The sequence below is a fragment of the Pteronotus mesoamericanus genome, unplaced genomic scaffold (assembly GCF_021234165.1).
Source record: "Pteronotus mesoamericanus isolate MK-2021 breed Mesoamerican mustached bat unplaced genomic scaffold, CSHL_Meso_final scaffold_408, whole genome shotgun sequence".
In the NCBI taxonomy this organism is placed as follows: Eukaryota; Metazoa; Chordata; class Mammalia; order Chiroptera; family Mormoopidae; genus Pteronotus; species Pteronotus mesoamericanus.
The window spans coordinates 2,306,920-2,325,537 of record NW_026555315.1 but is presented as its reverse complement, the minus strand read 5'-3'; the positions used below and the strand labels follow the sequence as shown (position 1 = coordinate 2,325,537).

The 18,618-nt window shown below is 59.2% G+C and overlaps 1 protein-coding gene across 1 annotated transcript in view; it reads right to left on the bottom strand.

The window, feature by feature from the left end:
• Positions 1–11,373: 11,373 nt before the first annotated feature.
• The window catches only part of TIMP2 (TIMP metallopeptidase inhibitor 2), a 39,599-nt gene continuing 32,354 nt past the window's right edge, over positions 11,374–18,618 (bottom strand). Inside the window, exons 4-5 of the mRNA XM_054592904.1 lie at positions 12,960–13,084; positions 11,374–11,676 (exon numbers count right to left, since the gene is read on the bottom strand). Of these exons, the coding sequence (XP_054448879.1) occupies positions 11,479–11,676; positions 12,960–13,084 (323 nt within the window). The 3' untranslated portion in view covers positions 11,374–11,478. The remainder of the gene's footprint in view (positions 11,677–12,959; positions 13,085–18,618) is intronic.

The following is an 18,618-nucleotide window of genomic DNA, read 5'->3' as shown; positions in this document are numbered from 1 at the left end:
GAAGGCCGCACCCCAGCCGGGAACAGTCTGCCTTAGGGTGGGAGAAACGGTGACAGCCGGGGACCTAGGAAGAGCCGGTCGGGGAGCTGAGTACCGAGCTACAAGCTGGTTCACCGGCGGGATGTGAAAACACACCATTTGCTCTGTGCTTAAACTTTCGTGTCAGCAACAAGGTCAGGAACGAGGGAACACAAACTGCCCCACAGGGGCCGGTCAGCCCCGGCCTGAGCGGCATTCTGAAGAGAAAGATGCAATCGATAGTGATCTCCAACTTTCAGATTTCATGAACCACTGAAAACCGCCACCCTCAAAAAACCCAATTGAAGGAAAAGTAAGAACTGCCAGAGTTTGTCTCTGCTCAGTGTGGATTCCTCCTTTTAATGACCGCCCGCAAGCACTACGATCACGCACAACTGAGCTGCTTTAAGCGTGGAAACGTTCGGACGCACACAATGTGGAGAGGACAGCACAGTGAACCACCTCAACCCCTTATTCAACGTCAGCAGGCGTGCAGGAGCGTCCTGACCCCCTTCCTGTCCCCACAGGACTTCACAGCAAGCTTCAGACATGTCACACCAGATCCATGGCTCATCAACGCCAAAACAAGACAAAAACTCCGTCCGGTGTCTGTGCCACAGCCAAGACTCACACCTCAGCCCTGGCTGGCGTGGCTCAGTGGATTGAGTGCCAGCCTGCGAACCAAAGGGTCACCAGTTCGATTCCCAGCCAGGGCACCTGCCTGAGTTGCGGCCCAGGTCCCCAGTAGGGGGCGTGCATGAGGCAGCCACACCTTGATGTTTCTCTCCCTCTCTCCCTTCCCTTCCCTGAAAATAAATAAAATCTTTTTTAAAAAAAATTCTCAAAAAGTAAAAAAATAAAAAAGACACACCTCTGCAGGGACAGGCGAGGACTTCGTCCTGGACCGAGGGGAAGGGCGAACATTTGGGAACTGAGTAGCGAGAGGATGAACAGAACTTGGGAGATTTAACCCAACGTACACTGAAAGAGCACCACCCACCCCGTAGCCCACTTCTCCCAGTGGAGTCAGATTTTGAACAAACATCATTTTTCCAGTTCTGACGGAAAGATCGACCTCTATGTCATCAGCTTCACCTGACACAGTAAGTAATAACCTAAAAACGATTTCTCTCTGAGGTGTGGGAACCCACAGAACGATGTCCTTGTGTCACCAGCATGCCCTCTGAGGTGCAGGCGTGACAAACACGCTTCAAACCCGGGGAAGGACACGCTCGGGTTTCCTCCGGCCCCGGGGGGCTCCCCTCCTCCGTGTGCTTCTCCACCCCCAGGGGAGCTCCAACGCAGCGCCCCCAGACCGTGCACCCTCCGTGCAAGCGCACTCTCTCTCCCTCTCTCTCCCATCAACCGCACTGAAGACTCACAGGGTCAACCACGTGCAGGCGGGGAGGGGCCTCCGAGGGACCGGGCTGGGCCTCTCTGGGGCGCCGGTAGGGGGGCCTCCAGGCTCTTCCGCAGAGCACCAGCGCCCAGCCAGCTGCGCGTCCCCCTCCACGGAGGCCCGATTCGCGGCATCCCTTATAGAAAGTCTCTGTTTGAGGATGCTACTCTAGCGGAGACCGCAGGGGAGACCCAACAGTACCCCACCAGGCAACGGTATTTTAAGCACCCACATCCCCCATGACCGCGGCAATGACCATGAGTAAGGTTACCTACCTTTTCCAAGGGTGAGCCTTTTCCATATCGCTTACTAAAGGGAAACAGATACGACCTCAGCTCTGCTGCCCAGCAGACGCTGTGCTCCCGATTTTGACTTAAGCCGTTCCAGAGGACGGCTAGACAGATCCTGCGTTAAGGATGCTTCGGTGCCGGACGGCTGTGCCCCACAGCGACGATGGCCACTGCCTCGCGCCCTCATGGCCTCCTGTGGGGCAGTGTCCCCCTCCACCACCGCTCGGGGTTCGCGGAGGACCGCAGAGTGGACCTAGGGCCTCCCCGCGGGCCGCGCAGCCCCGAGCCCTGCCCATGGACCCGGGAGCCCTCACGGACACGTGCCACGTTCCCCCCCGGACTCCCGAGCCCCTTGCGGACCGCACAGCCCCGGGCCCTGCTCCTGGAGCCGGGAGCCCTCACGGACACGCGCCCACGTTTCCCCGGAGCGTCCCCAGGTGCGCCCGCGTCGGGCCGCAACTTCCCGTGCAGTAGGCCCGGCGGAAGCCCTCCCCTTGGCGGGACGCGCAGCCTTCCCCCGGTCCACGCGCCCCCCAAACTCGGCCCCATCCTACCCGGCCCTCCGCTAGCCCGTTGCAGCCCGGGGCGCTGGCGTCTGCTCGGCCCGGGCCCCGCACACTCACCATCCGGGCCCTCAACGCTTCACACACGTGTCAAGGCGACACTTAAAGGCACCGCGGCCCACAACCAGCGCTGCAGAACGCAAAAAGGCCGGTAGAGCTTTAAGAGGAGGGTCTGGCTTCGGCCCCACTCCCTGGACCCGCCCACAGTCTTTTACATACCGGAAACGTCACCTCTCCATCCTGCGGCCCCGCCGGCATACGCAATGACGCAAGCACGCACAGTGCGGCGCCCCGCCCCGGCCGGGCGAGTTCCCGCAGAGCACGTGAGGCTCCCACTTCCGGGTCCGGCGCGCGGGCGGCGAGGACACCGGCGGCTCTGTGCCGGCTGCGCCACGTTCTCGCCCGCTCCCAGGCGGTGATGCGGACCCCGGGTCTCACCCTGTAGTCTAGGACATTCAGTGACCAAGACACAGGCCGGCGCGAGTTGGGACAGCCGGCTCAGGGAAGGCGGGGGTGGGGCATGGGAGTCCTGCGCAATTCCCTGACCCCCCCCGCCCTTCCAAAAGGTCATCCTGTGACGACTGCGTTAAGGCTTTGGTCGAATGTTTGCACATAATGCACTGCTTTTGAAATATTGTTGAAAAATAAATCCCTTTCACTTGAAGCAGCCGCGTTGGCCTCGGGCGAGTGGCGAGAGCGGTTCCTAGCCTGACCTCTGGCGGTATTCCCGGAGAAGCTAGGGGTGGGAATACCCCTTTTCCCGAAAGGCGGCACTTGAGTACACAGCACTTGAGTACACAGCCCGTGCCGTGTCTGTCTTCAGGCCCCTCTCCCCGTCCTTCAAGTGGGGAGTGGGGACGGAGAGGACGTGTCCTTGGAACCACGTTCACCGTGCGGTTGACACGTGGGTCTTGGTGGTGTTTGGAAACGCAAATGAGCAGGAAGAAGACCTTAGGAGCCTCTTCCCTGGCTGAGAATCCTCGGTGTGAGTCCGCTCTGTGCACCAAGACAATATTTCAAACAAAGACAGTGTAAGCGAGGCCTTTCAGTGAAAAGTTTTATTCCAGGGCTGGTACAATGTATAAGTGAGTGATTAAGAAGTGTGGGGCAAGTGCGGGCGGGGCGGGGAGAGGGCGCAACTGGCAGGGGAATGCGGAAACTTGGGCTTTATTGCGACTCTGTTCTGATCAGGGGTTTTTCGGACACGTCTTTTAACTATCCCCGAGCCTGCGTCCCCCTGGGAAATACAGGTAGCGTCCAGCATCTCTTTAATTCTTCTAACAAAACCAACGGCGCTTACTTCCATTGCTGAGCTCCTATATGCCAAACCCAGCTGCCCAGTTGACCAACACCATTGGACTGAATCCTCACAGCAACCGTCTTGAAAAGACAGGGTTCCCATTTGCAGGTGCAAAAACTTCAGTGTGCAAGGTCCTAGCCAGCAAGTGGTGGTGGTCTGAGAGTTTAAACCCGGTATTTGTTAGGTTCCAAGTTCACACCTTTACCTCCGGCTCAGAGAGGTAACCCGGAACGAAGAAAAGCCTGGAAGGCCCGCGGGCCGCTTGGGGGGCTGTCTGAGACCTCGGCAGGGAGAGGCCTTTGGCCAGCCACACTCTGGCCCTGCTCCCCCTCCAGCTTCCCTCCTACAGGGTTTAGCTTCTGGAGGTTCGTTCACATGGGCCCCCGTAAAAGTCCTTCTTAAGGTGCTCTGTCTGAGAGGTCACCTGAAAAATGCCAATTAAAATCACCATGAGGTCCATGTCACATCCTGGAGAACAGCTGAAATAAAAAGGCGAGATGGCGGGGAGAACGGGGAGCATGTAGACCCTCTGTAAGACTGCTGAGCAGGTTAAACGAAGCAACCATTTTGGAAACTAACCGGAAGGTTTCTTCGAAGCAGCAGCGGCACTTACCGTGGGAGCACCTCAGTGTAACGAGGGCTGTCGGCTGGCACACTCCGAATGCGCAGAGGCCCCCTGTCTCTGCAATCAGGGGACTAGGAAGTGCCTCCCAGACGTCCCGTGGAGGTCCCAGGAGCACCTCAACTCCCCATGCCCAGAAGCAGCACTGCCCCGCCCTCACTTCCCCTCCCGCACTTCCCCTCCCCTCCCTCTCCATTTCTGCCCTGATGCCGCGTGGGCCGCGGTGCTGGCGCTCAGGCCAAATCCTTGTTCTCTTCAGCTCTTTCCAGGCTGCCTTGTGAACCAGTTTCCAGGGCGTCTGGCAGCCTGGGGATACTGGCAAGGCTGAGGGCAGAGGAAAGGAGAGGCAGGGCCATCCCTACCCCCTCTGCTGGGATGGCGTTCCTGGCAGCGCCCGAGCCTCTCCCCACGTCCTCTCCCTGGGCTCCAGGGGGCAGCCGCCGCCTCCACTGGCCACCCTAGAGCTGCTGACAGCTTCCTGTGTGCCCTGGCGGGCGTCGTAGGGAGTTTCTTCTGTTCAGCAAAAAACTGAACTTCCAGAGCTAGAAGTCTCGAGGAAGGTTTTATGGAGCCAAATATGCTCGCCAAGAAGAAAATGGGCCCTGGGGCATGGAGTCCAAACCACCAGCTGCACGGCCAGGTGGACAAGACCAGCATTTTTACCCACGAAGCAGCGGGAGGGGGAGGGGGAGGTGAGCCGGCTGAAGGAATTCAGGGCTAGGCTAAGGGAGGCGAAGGGGTGGGAGAAGGTGAGGTGCAACGGGCTCTGGGAGAGCCCGTTGGGAGGGCCCCTGCGGACTGGCTGAGGGCGGCCGCTGGAAAGCCCCGTGTGCACAGCAAGCAGAGGCTACTGGAGGTCGAAGCGCCCGGCGAGGGAAGCCCGCAGGAACGGCACCTGGGCGTTGATTTGTAGTCCCAGCAGAAAGTGGCCGGGCCCCTGCTGGCCCCCGGCGGCACACAGGCTAACAGTTCTCTCTCTCCCTCTCTGGCTGCTGCAATTTCATTTAGAATATCTCACAATGATCTTGTCACTTTTATCAGGATGTAACCAACGCCTGCACGAGCCCGTTTTAAAGGCCGTCCAGGGCGGTTTTAGTGTTCCCGGTTGGAAAGGGACCAATACAGACAGAAACCCCAAAGCCTACCTCCCTGGCCAGCAGTTTGGGCTCCTCTCTCCCCCTCACCCACCACGTAAATCATCGATTCACAGATTTTGCTCATTTTACCTCTCGAGTATTCCTCAAACCTTTTCCTCCCTTTCATCCAACTGTAGCCTCCAGCCTCTCCTGTGTCATTAGAACAGCCAAGTCCATTGCTCAAACCACTAAATGGAATATTTAAAAGGCCTATCTGAACACATTGCACACGTGTCTGAAACTCTTCCGTGCCCCCGGATGCCAATGGGAGAGCCAAGCTCCTCAGCTTGGTCTTGAAGGGCCTCTGGGCGCTGGCTCCTGCCTGCCTTTCTCCCCTCATCCCCAGCCACTCCCTGCTCTGGATCCTTCTGTGGGGGAAATCCATGTGCTCCACCCCCAGGCCCCAATCAGGCTGTGTCTGCCCCAGGCTCAAGCTGGTCTTGGGCCTAAAATTCCTTTTCCCACTCGCCCTTCAACCACCACCACTGACATCACCTCCTCCAGGGAGTCTTCCTGGATTTCCTCCATCCCTGCCACTAGGTTGGCAGTGCCTTGGGGTGGCTTGCACATCCACGTACACATTCAATGGGAATGTTCTGTGGACTTCTCCCTCTCTCACCACGACTGAAGCACCAGCGCTGCGTCTCATTCATCTGTTTGTGAGCATTAGGCAAGTGTCCCCTCTGGGTGGGAGACATCTGACCTGAGACATCTCGGCCAGAGGCTCTGTCGCCCTTATCCGTGCCGAGGAAAGAGGGCAGAACGTGGGCTACAGGAGAGCTGGCCCAGGAGCTGGCCTCTGCCTGGGTTCAAATCCCAGCTCCAGGGCTTCCTGCCTGGGTGAACAGGTATCTCAACCTCCCATGCCTCAGTTTCCTTACCTATCAAGTGGGGAAGATGAGAGGACCAATTCCTGGGCACTGGCAAGTGTCCGATAACATATGTCAAACCCGCAGCACAAGTCCCGCAATGTGCATTCAACGTTCACTGCACCTGGAATTTCAAGATGTACTGGGGTGATTTCCTCAGCGGTGGCCTGTGCATTCTGGGAGTGGAGTTTCTGGAGCTGGGGACAGGCCATGAAAGGATAGGGGCAGGATTTGCCCACACAGAAGAGTTGTCACCCCAGCAGGCCCGAGGCTGTGCTCCTCGGGGAGCCTGGGTTTTGGGAGGGGCCCCCATTTCCAGCTCACGTGCCTCAATGTTTGTGACGCTGGGCGCCGGCCTTCCTCCTGGGAGTGGGGACTGCGTGGCCAGCACCCCACCGCAACCTGGGCCGAGCCCTAACCTGCCCCCCCGTGGAATCCCGCTCCTGGTCCCCCCGGCACCCCCACCTCCACCTGAGGGGGCGAAGCAAGACACGACCAGCCTAAAAATAACACAGTCGGCTGTCTTCGCTTTGGGGTCACACAAGCAGCGCCGCTGCCTCTGCGCCCCTCCTGGATCCCATCGACCCGCCCACCCCCGATCTGCAGACTCGATTTTGATCTGTCTCATGTTTGTGTTGTTTAATCGGAAAAATATATTTCTCCCAGTTGTTCAGCATGAAATGTGTGGAATTAGCTCGTTTCTGAAAAGTCTTTGTTTCCCCCACAATCAATTTGGTTTTTGGAGGAGAAAATGTGCTGTCACAGCTAAATGATGTTCCCAAGTCAAAGCACCGCCTTCCAGTGCAAGATATTCAAAGCACCTGTGTGCGCGGAGGTGCCTTGTGGGTTGGCTCAAAGCTCGAGCCCAGGCCGGAAGTGGGCCTGGCTATAAACCTCGAAGTCTAATGCAATACCGTTGGTAACAGCAAATCGCCCGTAATAAAACGGACCCCAGCAAAGTATCTAGAAGGCCACTGTGTGGGTCTTTTTCTGGTATTTTTAAAGAAAAAGCAAGATCAGGTAAACATACCCATTAGTGAGGAGGAGGGAAAGACGGTGCTCCCCAAGCTCCAAGGTATTTCAGCCAGTCCTGGTGGCTCCCCCTCCGCAGACCTCCGCACAGCCCCGCGTCCTTGGGTATTCTGACCAGCCTGCCAGGCTGTCCCCAGCTGTCCCAGTCACTGTTCCTTCACGGAATGAGCAATGCTGAGGGGGAAATAATAGTGTCGGGTGGAATCTCCAACAATCCGATCCCTCCATACGTGGGTCTCCAAACCGATTCCACATCGTGTGCCAAGATCAAGAAAACTGGGGTAATTGTTGACACCGGATCTCGGGCGCATAAAGTTTTTATGCCATTCTCTCACTTTTGTGTACGTTTGGAAAGTTCCATAATGAAAAGTGTTTTTTAAAAAAAATCCCGTCTGGCCCGAATGCCTAAAATACATGAAATGGGTAGCAACGGTGTGGCGCGTTGTTTGCCAAGGCCCCAGGTGCGCCCTGCAGGGCTGGGCTGGCACGAATGCCGAGTGAGGTCGCTCGGGTGACCCCACAAGCTCCGGTCTTAGGTTTCTCTGGTGCCGCAGTGAACCATTTACCCCGTACATGTCACCGCGTAGGGAAAACCACCCGAGTATTTCGGCGGTGACATTAAATGGGTGGCGGTTAATGCTCTGTGACACAGGCACCGGTGGCCGCTTCGGCCCACCCGCTCCCTGCTGCTTCAGAAGGGCGCCGGTAAGTCTGCTCTTGCGGACCAGGCCACCTCTGCCCACAGGGAAACCAGCCCTCCGGGTATCCCCGGGCCACGGACTCTCCCCAGGGCTGGGGTTCGGCTGGGCCGCTCGAGGAGTTTCGCAGCTGACGCGCAGCAGCATGACCCCCGGTTCAAGCCGAAACCACAGTGAGGCCATCTTTCCTGGCACAGGAGGGAAAGGGTATGTGTCTGGGGCCGGGGGGCAGGGCCGTGGAACGAGAGGCTCCAGGGAACGGGTGCAGTGTGGGTCCCTCACGTGGATGCCGGTGTGAACCACGGAGGCATGAAGACGCATGCACAAGACCATCAGAGGCGCGCAACACTGGCCAGGTGGTCAAGGAGAGTCAGGGGCTCTACCCGTGTTCTGGGTGCGACAAAAGTATTTGGGGAATGTTTTTAAAACGCCTTGTAATTGTTAGACGTACGCACTGAAACACCTGGAGGGGAACCTGTACGAGGCCTGGAACTTCCCCTCCCCGGCAGCCTCGGGCAGGGCACCGGGCCGGCGCAGGGGGCCGGCGCGGGCTGAATCCTCACTGCGGGAGACGCAAGGCGGCGCTGGGGCGGCTCTGGCCTCTTGCCTGCGTGGGAACAGACACACCTGTGCTGAATGGACGCAGGGCCGCGCCCCGTGCTGTCCATTGCCAATCTAGGGAAATCCTGTTCACACTGTCGTTCCCTGCTGCGCCCTGGCTTGGCCTCTGGGCACCCAGGCCTGTTCTCTCGGGACTGAGCACTGCCTGGCCCCTCCCCCATGGCAGGACCCCCTCCTTTACAGGCTCTGCTGGAAAGCAGCAGCCCTGACACAGCCACACAGAGAGAGCCGAGACTCTTTGATAATATTGTTTATTGTCCATTGACCGAGCGATCACTCAAGAATGACACAAAGCATCGGAGACATGCGCAGTCTGCCTGTCGACTTTGAACATCTCTCATGCGTTCCCAGCACAGGAAGGTCTCAGACTTCATATTCCAGCAAAACACATTGCCCCAAATTAAAAAAAAAAAAAAATCCAAACAAAAACAAACAAAATCAACAAAGCTTTAAATTATGGCAGCAAGTCCGGTATTTCTTATTACTTATAAAGCAAAGATTTGAAAATAACTACAATGTAAACTTTATTTTAAATATTTTGAGTCGCTTGCATAAAGACAATAGAGGGAAGAAAGAGCAGTGCTTAGAATATAACATAAATTAACAATGCCGAGTGCAGAGCCTTCTTCAACTGTTCATCTACGGCAATGACCTCCGGTCACTGTGTGAGAGGCCTTGACTCTCGGCTGCCACTGGGCCCTTCCTCTTGGTTTTTGTGTTTTTCTGCTCGGCCTGGCTAACAGGCCGCTGTGTGCGGGTTAAACTAGAAAGGCCACCTTTTAGAACCAACCAACTCAGAGATCCTTTTCTTTGTAATAATTTGAACCAGAGAAAAGACGGGAGATGGAAAAGCAACGACCGCTCAGAGAACTAAGGACGAGAGCTGAAGGGCCCGCCGCCCTGGGCTGGGACCACGCCCCTCTTTCCACTCTGGGCCGAACGCTTCCTCGATGCAGGAACCTCTAAAGAAAAGGCGCAAGTCTAACACCTACTGAGGGCAATAAAAACACAGCACAGGAATGATTACAACTGATGTCAGAAACAAACCAAAACGTCGAGAAAGTCAGCAGAAACAGGAGTAAATGTTACATATGATAACACCATACAGGAAGCCAGCGGGGAGGGGGCAGGTGTAGCAACGGGAGGGTCTGGTGTCCTTGTATATACTGAGATCACACGGACCGGTCCTTTACGCTGCCTCAGACTCCCTACCACTGCACAGCGTGCACGCGCCCCGGGAGCGGGGCTGGTCCCTGGATCCTCCCCTAGTCGGCCCCGGGAAGGGAAGCCATCGAGGTCTACACTGACCGGGTCCCGGGTGGGCACGGGGCTGCATGCCACTTGGGGGTCAGGGGTCTCACAGGTGCTCTCGGGTCCCTGCAGAAGAGAGCAGGCTTGGAAGATGGTGACTTTGGACGCGGTTGACAGAGGGAGCCTCACAGGCGGACAGGCTGCCGTCTCGCGGCGTGCGTGCATGCGTGCAGGCATGCGTGCACGTGGGCCTACGTCTGCCTGATCGTCACCACACACTCAGAACAGCTGGTCTTTACAAAACGAGTAGGATCAAAAGGGAGATTATCTTTATTCCTACTGACCGCTTCCTGCCTGTGTTAACCCCCATTTTGCCAGCATCCAAAAACCGCTTGTAGGGAACAAACAGGTTCCCTAGTTTCCTATGAACGAGGTTTCTTAATGGAGACATCTTTGCAATGTGAGAAACACTGGCAGAGGTCGGTGTGCCTGTAGCGTGGGTTTGCGGGCTGCGAAGCCATCTTTAGAAACATGGGAGGTGCCTCTAAAAGCCGGCAGCAGTGTCCCGGGGGCCCAGGAGGAAATGGGTCTCACCGAGGCCACCTGCGCCGGAATTCGTCCCTCCCTAGGCAGGACTCCATAGGACACTTAGCGAACCTCCTGCGCGGAAACCCAGGCACAGCACAAGGGCTGTCAGTCTTGGAGGGGGTCGTACGAAACCTAAGGTGGGGGACACAGCAGGATCCAGCTCTCAAAGGCCCCAGGACGTGCTCACAGAGAGCTCGGCTCGCGCGTGCCGTGGGCCACACGCTGTGCCCTGCAAAGCCGGTCGCGGCCTCCGGCCCGACACCAACGCCAGAGCGAGGCGGCGGCGGCGCCGTGTGTGACCGCGGGAGCTCAGGAACAAGCCGCAAGGGCAGCCAAGTGTGCCCGCGAGCATCTGTCCTCAGGACCGAATGTCTCACGCCCCCGAAGGGTGGGGGAATGTGCGTGTGGTGGGCACCGCAGTGACTTAGCGGAAGCGGTCGCATCCACACCTCCACATGCCCCGCGGGGGGGCTCCCCCTGGAACTCTGCGGACTGATGAGAGCACTCGGGGAACAAGCCGCTCCTGGAATACGGGCATCACAGGGGTGGAGTCCGCGTCGGCCCAGGGGAGCCAGGGTGGGGGGTGGGCACTTGCAAGGGGCAGGGGCGGACACCCTAGGGCCAGAGGCGTGGAAGCTGCAGGAAACGAGGGACATGCCCCTGTCAAGATGAAGGGACCTGGTAGGCCTGCTACACAGTCTTGCAACGACCCTCAAGTTTCTGCAAAATGCACATTCCCAGGCTCTGCCCTGGCCAGGCCGGGGGCAGGGGACGCCCACGTGCTGCCTGCTCAACATCTGTGACGGTGCCAAGGCGGGGCCTGGGAGGAAGCCCGTGTCCGACCCCTGCCCGCGGCTGGGGACCGAGGCCGAGATGCGTGGAGCCCAGGCCGGCGGGGCGTGCGGGGCCGACCTCTCCCTCCGGAGCTGCGGCCGGTGGAGAGTGACAATGGGGCGGGGCGGGGAAAGACACCGCGTTAGACCCACTCGGATGACGGTTTTATTCATGCTATGCCAGGGAGGGGTGTCAGAGCCAGACCGGTCCACACTCTTGGAGGCTTTCAGTCGGCCGCAGGGGCGCCGCCGGCCCGCTTACGGGTCCTCGATGTCGAGGAACTCCTGCTTCGGGGGCGCCGCGCCGCGGTACCAGGCGCAGGAGCCGTCGTTCCTCTTGATGCAGGCGAAGAACTTGGCCTGGTGCCCGTTGATGCTCTTCTCCGTGACCCAGTCCATCCACAGGCACTCGTCCAGGGAGGAGATGTAGCAGGGGATCATGGGGCAGCGTGTGATCTAGGAAGAGGGGCACGGGCGGGGCTCAGTCGGGACCGAGGCCGCCTGGGGGCATCGTCGGGCCCAGCAACGCCCCCAGCACAGGCGGCCAAGGGCACGTTGTTGAATGAATGACCACGCCAGGGCAGCAGGGGGAGCTGGGACTGCAGGGAGCCAGCCTGAGGGGCGACGCAGCCAGGGGAGCCCTGCGCACCCCCAGCCGCTGCAGGCGTGCCTCCGCTTTGGGCCATCTGGGCTACCTTCTCTGAGCACAACAAAGTGACTTTACCTTTACCTCACCCTCCTGGGAGCGTGAGTAACGATTACATCAACAAAGGGCCTTAAGTGTCCTGAAGAAAGGTGGGAGTCCAATAGAAAGGGCAGTGTCTTGCTCCCAAGAATACTTGGGTTCAGGGGAGATTAGGAAACAGCCTTTGGGCCGAGGAAGCCGAGTCTACAGCAGGGCGAAACCTTCGTGACCAAGCAAAGAAGGAGAACTTGTTTTTGATTTTGTGTTGGGCACAGAGGCGTTTGCTGGACATACGTGGAGCTGGAGGTCAGAATCCTCATCTCGAATGAGCTAAGCTAAGGGCCGGGCTGGTGACGACCTACAGGGACGGGCAGGAGGGCCACACACACAGGGCCAGCCACTGCCGGCAGCCTCGCGCAGGCTCTTGCCTGGCCCAGCACCTCCGAGACCCACGCTCGCTGGGAGTGACACGGAGGGGCGCCTGGCGCCCAGCAGTGCGTCCTCTGGCGGGGCCGGCAGGCAGGGAGGGTGGTGACAGGCCCCGGGCGCGGGGCCGGGCGGGACGGCTCACCTCCTACGCCTGCACGAGCGTTAGCGATGCTCTCGCTGTGCTTGGCACGGCCCCTGGGCCGCTTTTAAAGAGGCGGCCCGGGGCTTCCGGCATCCTCGGCACACGGGCTCTGCCTTTACAAGAACCCATGCGTGGAACTGGCTGGGGTGCTGGTGAAAGGGTGACATCTGGGACACTCTCACAAACCACAGGCTTCACCCCTGCCCCGTCGTAAAAAATGCTCACGGCCACAGTCTCCCCACGAACGCCTTCCACCAGAGGGCTCCTCTCCCTGGAGGCTCCGGGCCCCTGGCCAGGTTCCCCCCTCCACTCAACCCTCCCTGGGTGGGGGCGGCGCCTCAGGGCTCTGCAGAAACCAGGGCCCAGCGGGTCTGTCCCCACCAGGCAGCCTCACGGGGCGGGGGGGGGGGCGCCCGTCAGCCTCTGCAGCGCACTTGGAGGCGGCGGGGGTGTGGTGGAGCCCGGGAGCAGGGGCCGGCTTACCTTGCACTCACAGCCCATCTGGTACCTGTGGTTCAGGCTCTTCTTCTGGGTGGTGCTCAGGGTGTCCCAGGGCACAATGAAGTCACAGAGGGTGACGTGCATCTTGCCGTCCCCCTCGGCCTTTCCTGGGGAGAGACAGGGATCACTGGGCTCAGGGCGGGTCCAAGCTGTCTTCTTCTGTCCGCTCGCCTCCCGCAGCCGGTGCGGCTCGGGCACGGGGAAGTTCAGTTCCAACAAAACCAGGGGCCGGGGGCCGGGCTGCATCCCCCTGGCCCCCAGCACCTCAGAACGGGAACAGTGTTCGGAGAGAGGGTCTTTAAAGAAGCAAATTTGCTAAAACGAAGTCACGTGGGTGGGCCCTGATCAATCCTCAGGAGGTGACCAGGACACAGACACACACAGGGGGTGACCGCATGGGGACGCAGGGAGAGGCCAGCCGCCTACATGCCAGGGAGAGAGGCCTCGGGGGGAACCACCCCTGCCAACACCTTGGTCTTGGACGTTCAGTCTCCAGGACTGTGAGGAAATAAGCATCTGCTGTTTGAGCCTCCCGGACGTAGTATTTGCCACAGTGGCCCGAGCTGACTAAGACACCACGGATTCTCTACTGTAAGTGTGAAAGGACGCAGGGTCCCCGCAGGAAACTTAAAAGATGCAGGGAAAAATAAACAAACCAACCCCTCCTATCTTCCTTACATCCAGCTAACGTGTTGATGTACTTCCTTCCGGTCTTCTCTGTGCGCATGTACTGACATAATTATATCATCTCCTATTTTATTGTTCAGCGAATACTCGTTCATGAGCTTCTGCCCCATTTGATGTGGCGCGAGGGTTCTGGGGTTTTCCAGGACAAGTGGCAGACGCACGGGCGTCGATGAAATCGGAAGTCTGCTCTGAGTCCCCTTCCCTGGGCCGAGGGGGCGCTGCTGCTGGCCTCCGGGGCCTCCGGCTCCTGGCGCCCGCCCTCCCCGTCTGGGCTGAAGAAGAGTTCCCGCTGGCGACAGCCCTGGCCCAGCAGCAGAAAAAGACAAATGCGTGCACTGCAGCAAACGACGGAACTCAATGAGGGCCACGGCGACCTCGCCGCTCCTGCTAGGATGGCACCTTGTCCGGAGACACCCATACCCAGCCACGAGCACGGGGGCCTGGCAGGCGCCTCGGGCCGCACCCTGAGCGCCCAGCGTGGCCAGGCTGCATGCGTCCAGTTCAGTGACCTCGGGCACAGCGCTGGCCACGGAGAACCCGCTGGCAGAACCGCACTCCCTGGAGGGATACTGCGGCTTGTCGGCTGCATCCCTGTCACGCTCAACTGACCTCCGCCGGGGCAGCGCAGACGGGCCTGCCTGCGGCTGCGGGCGGCGCTGTGACCCCGCGGGCCGGGCGGGGCAGGAAGCCCCCTCTCTCCTGCTCTTACCGGTTTTTACGGCTCCTTAGCGTTGGGAGTTCTGTTCTCCCTTGTATCTGTTTGGACTTGTATGACATTCCAGGGAAAGAATGGAGCCAGAGGCAGCACAGCTCCTACAGCAGTGATGCTGAACCCTAACAGCTAGAACAGAGAAGCGTCTGGGCGGCCTTCAACACTTCAAAATCAGTTAATTGACTTTTTCTCTCTATACCTGTAGTCATTTTCTTAGCGTTCAGAGTATCTAAGGAAGGCGCGTCACTGACAGATGGCAAGTAACACACGCCTATCTCCTGGCTTCCTCCAGCAATTTCCTACCTGCCCACTGTGCTGCGGCCTGGCCCCGCCCCCTCCAGCATCACAGGCAGGCTCCGCCCCCAAACTCCCAGAGCCAGGGCTACTGCTTCCCTGGGGGCCCTTGGTGTCCACTCCCCACGGCCCCTTGGCTCTCTCACGCGCCTTGCTCCCTGCCCCCACCATGAGCACAAGGCAAACACTGTGCCTTAATCCTTTTCTAGCCACAGCCCCTCGCACAGAGTCCTTGCTGCCCACGACGGGGGTGTTTGTTCTGACAACTTGCTTCATTATCTTTTTCCCTTTGACCTTTCCACCACCAAGTCAAGCTTCTGCAGGCAGCAGGCAAAGGCGGGGCGAGGATATGAAATGCAAATTGTATCCTTTCAACGGTGCTTGTCTCGGGGCTCACTGAACTTCGGAGGTCGTGCACAGATGCAGTAGCAGCTCGGAGCGTTAAAAGGAGACCCCTTTTGGAAGAGATAATTCACACTTGCCTGGGCGTGCGTGACATGAGCGTCTGTTACAACATTCCACTTATGCCTGCCTGGGAGAAAAGCGAAGCCGTTCTTGGATACAGAAGAACAGGAATTAATTAAAATTTGTAACCGAAGGTGGTATGTTTATTTCTCCTCTCGGAGGAGAGGGCTGTAGGAGAAAATCACAGGGCCGATTCTCCAAGTGCCTGACCAGGAGCGCCTAGCTCGCCACGGGGAGGTGAGTCATTGGCCGGCGGGGCGGGCGGCCTCACCCGTGATGCCTGCTGAGCCGGTCCTGGCTCCAGGAGGAAAAGATTCAGTCCGTGCTTTAGAAAGTCAGCACGGGATCCGATCCGGAGTCGTCGCCGAGCCCGGGGAAGAAGTCGGATTAGACAGGTTCCTCTGGGCCGGGTGAGTCACCAGCGTCAGCAGTGTCCCCGTGACCAGTTAGGAAACTGAAATGTGCCCCGTGCCACTCACTGGCTTCCAATCTTATGTGTGAGGTAGGCAGAGGCCGCAAGCACAGGTATCAAGTGAACGCGTCTTCAAGCGCCTTGCGTCCCTCTGACGCGTGTGGCCACGGCTGGGACGGCACAGCCGTGGCCAGCCTGCCACACGGGCGCTGTAGTTACGTGCATAACGAGTAGTCGTCTCATTCAGATTGGGGACAACTGAATAGCTTCGTGGGTGGGAACAGCACAGGACACATACATGTCACAGGGATGAATGGAAATTGTTAGACTCTGTGCTGGGCTCTCGACGCTTCTTTTGGACCCAGAAGCCCTGCTTTCGGACAAAGGACTGAGCACAGTAGATTCTCCCACCACAGCCCCCGAAAGAGGGAAGGCAAAGCAACCACCAGCAAATGGTCACCACAGAGCAGTGAGGCAGCTTCTGCCCTTGGCACTTGTCTTTGACCCCCACTTTCGGGGCGGCCCCGCGCCTTCCTCATGGTCTTTGGGGTGCGTGGGACAGGGTACGTGAGCCACGTACTTAGTGCAAACACGGCGTGCTGGGACCGCCTCCCGGGCTATCCAGCCCCAGGACCCGGTCAAAGGGCCCCACGGTTTGAACCGTTGTTCATCCCTGAGAGTTGGGGTCTGTGGGTGAGGCAGGTCTGACTGACCACACAGGGCCCCGAATACGAACATGCTGTCCCCTGAAAGGCGGGTGAGGGGCCTTGGCCGGGGCGCAGGCCTTCTGGGTGTGCGCTGGCGGCCCATGTAGCGTGAAAGGTCAGCCTTCGACCCGGAGCAATGAAGGCTCCCATGAGTAGATGCTGGCGACTGCACCCTGCTCTTCTCTGGAGAGCTGTAAGGACGCTGAAGCCCAGGCCCCACCCCCGAGACGCTGCCGGGAGCTTTGCGAACCCCCTGTGCTCGCCGAGGAGCAGGGTGGGCAGAGGACCAGGCATGGGGCAGGGAGAGGCCTACGACCTGGGCGGATGAGCAAGGCAGCAGAGGGTAAGAGGCCCCGCAGCCAGGGCGACCCAGGGCTGGGTGCTGGCTGCACCTCGCTCGGCAGCGGCCCAGGCAGAGGTGCGCTGAGGAGGGCCCGCCGGCTGGCTCTCCGAGAAGGAAAGCTCCAGGCGCAGCTCCTGCCGATTTCTACGGTGCAAACTCTCCCTCCAGGCCAATGGTAAGCGACTAATGCCACATCAACTGAAATTCACCAGCCGGTGCGTGAGAGTGGGGTCAGCACCCACACTGCGCTGGGGCACGCTGCCCCGCCTCCCTAGTCCTCGGTTCCCCATCTGTGTGACCTGGGGATCACCACAGCGCCTTCCTCGCCCAGGGTGGTGAGGATTAAACAGACTCAGCATGAAAGGCACGCGGACAGCGTCAGTGCCAGGAAAAGGGCGCTCCGATTTCCAGTCACAGGGAGGCCGTGAAGCCTGTCGTAGCCGCCAGAGCAAGGTCACTTTACCACCCCCGCCTTCTGTGCTTCCGCAGCGCTGCAGTTCGGCCAGACAGCCTCTAGAGGGCGACGTGAGGAGCCGGAGCGGGACTCCGGGGCTGTCCTCACCGACCCGCGCGGAGAAGGAGGCGGAAACGTCAAGCCACGGTTTTGCCACAGTAACAAGTTCGCAGCACCAGGAAAGTTCTCTCTCCTCTCTCTTCTCTCCAGATCGTATTCTTCTCATCATAAAAGTAATAGATGCCGTAATTTGCAAAACTGAGCCAATGCAGGGAAGTAGGAAAAAAGGGGACAGAAGTGATGGCAAGAGGCGGGCTGATTGCCTCCCCCGCGCTGCGCTTCCTGACACGTGCTGCACGGTCCGCCCTGCCCCCCGCAGGTCAGGCCGCGGCTCCCGCCCCGGGGGGCGCTCGCGGCCCTCTGACTTTCCCGCCCCCCGCCCCGTGTTCCTGGGGCGGTGGAGTCAGGGGGTAAGATCTCTGCATCCTGATTTTGTCCCCGCGCCCCCTCCCCATCAGATGTCATTCTTCTTATAGGCATAGTAGAGGCTGGGAATGGAAAATGGTGCAGCTGCTTTGGAAAACAATCTGGCAGTTCCTCAAATGATTCAACACAGTCACCATATGCCTCGCAATTCCACTCTTCAGTATCCACCCAAGAGAAATGAAAACACACGTCCACGCAAAAGCTTGTGCACACGTGCCCACAGTAACACTATTCACAGTCTCCAGGAGACGGAAACCACCCCGTGTGCCCGAAATGATGAATGGGGCGGCACAGTGTGGCGCCCCACTCAGTGGTGGAATGCTCTGCGGCCGGAACGACGCGTTCGGCTCTGACACCTGGCGCGACATGCACGAACTTTAAAAACTGGGCCAAGTGGCAGACGCCAGACACACAGGACCACGTCTATACGGTCCCGCGATACGAAAGTCCGGAGCAGGGGACTCCGGAGAGTCCGAAAGCGGGTCGCTGGTGGCCGAGCGCCCGGCTGGGTGCAGGGAGGGGGCTGGGAAGGTAACAGCAGAGGGCACATTGCTCAACTGGAGGTGGGTGCACCCTTGTGTCAAGGCCAAAACCACCGAGTCATAGGTGGCCAACGGGTGGCCTGTGTGGTGTGCGAATTACATCTCCATAAATCTGTTAACAAGTAGTAGATGCTCTCAAAACATGTCGGATGCTCAGAAGTGTCCATAAAAGTGGGAAAAAATCTTCTATCGTCCCAAAGGAGAGGAGCCAGAGTCTTGATGTAGCAACCAAGCAACCAGGGAGGCAGGTGCTGGGCACGAGCCCTGGAGGGAGGCAGGGAGGGAGAGTGACCCAAGGACGCACCACAGACGCCTCCCTCCCCCAGGGACGTCCTGGAGTGCGGCCAAGGTCAGCCCCTCCGCCCGGCACTGAATCAAGGCCCCGGCACCGGCGGGGTCTGCCCCTCTGCACCCGCCCAGCAGACTCGCACTCCCTGTGCCCACAGACCTGTCTCGTGGTCTCTAATCTCTCCTCCCGAGCCACCCCCGTGGTGGGACCGGCCGTGGGTCTGTCCCCTGAGCCCCCGCTGCGCCAGGCA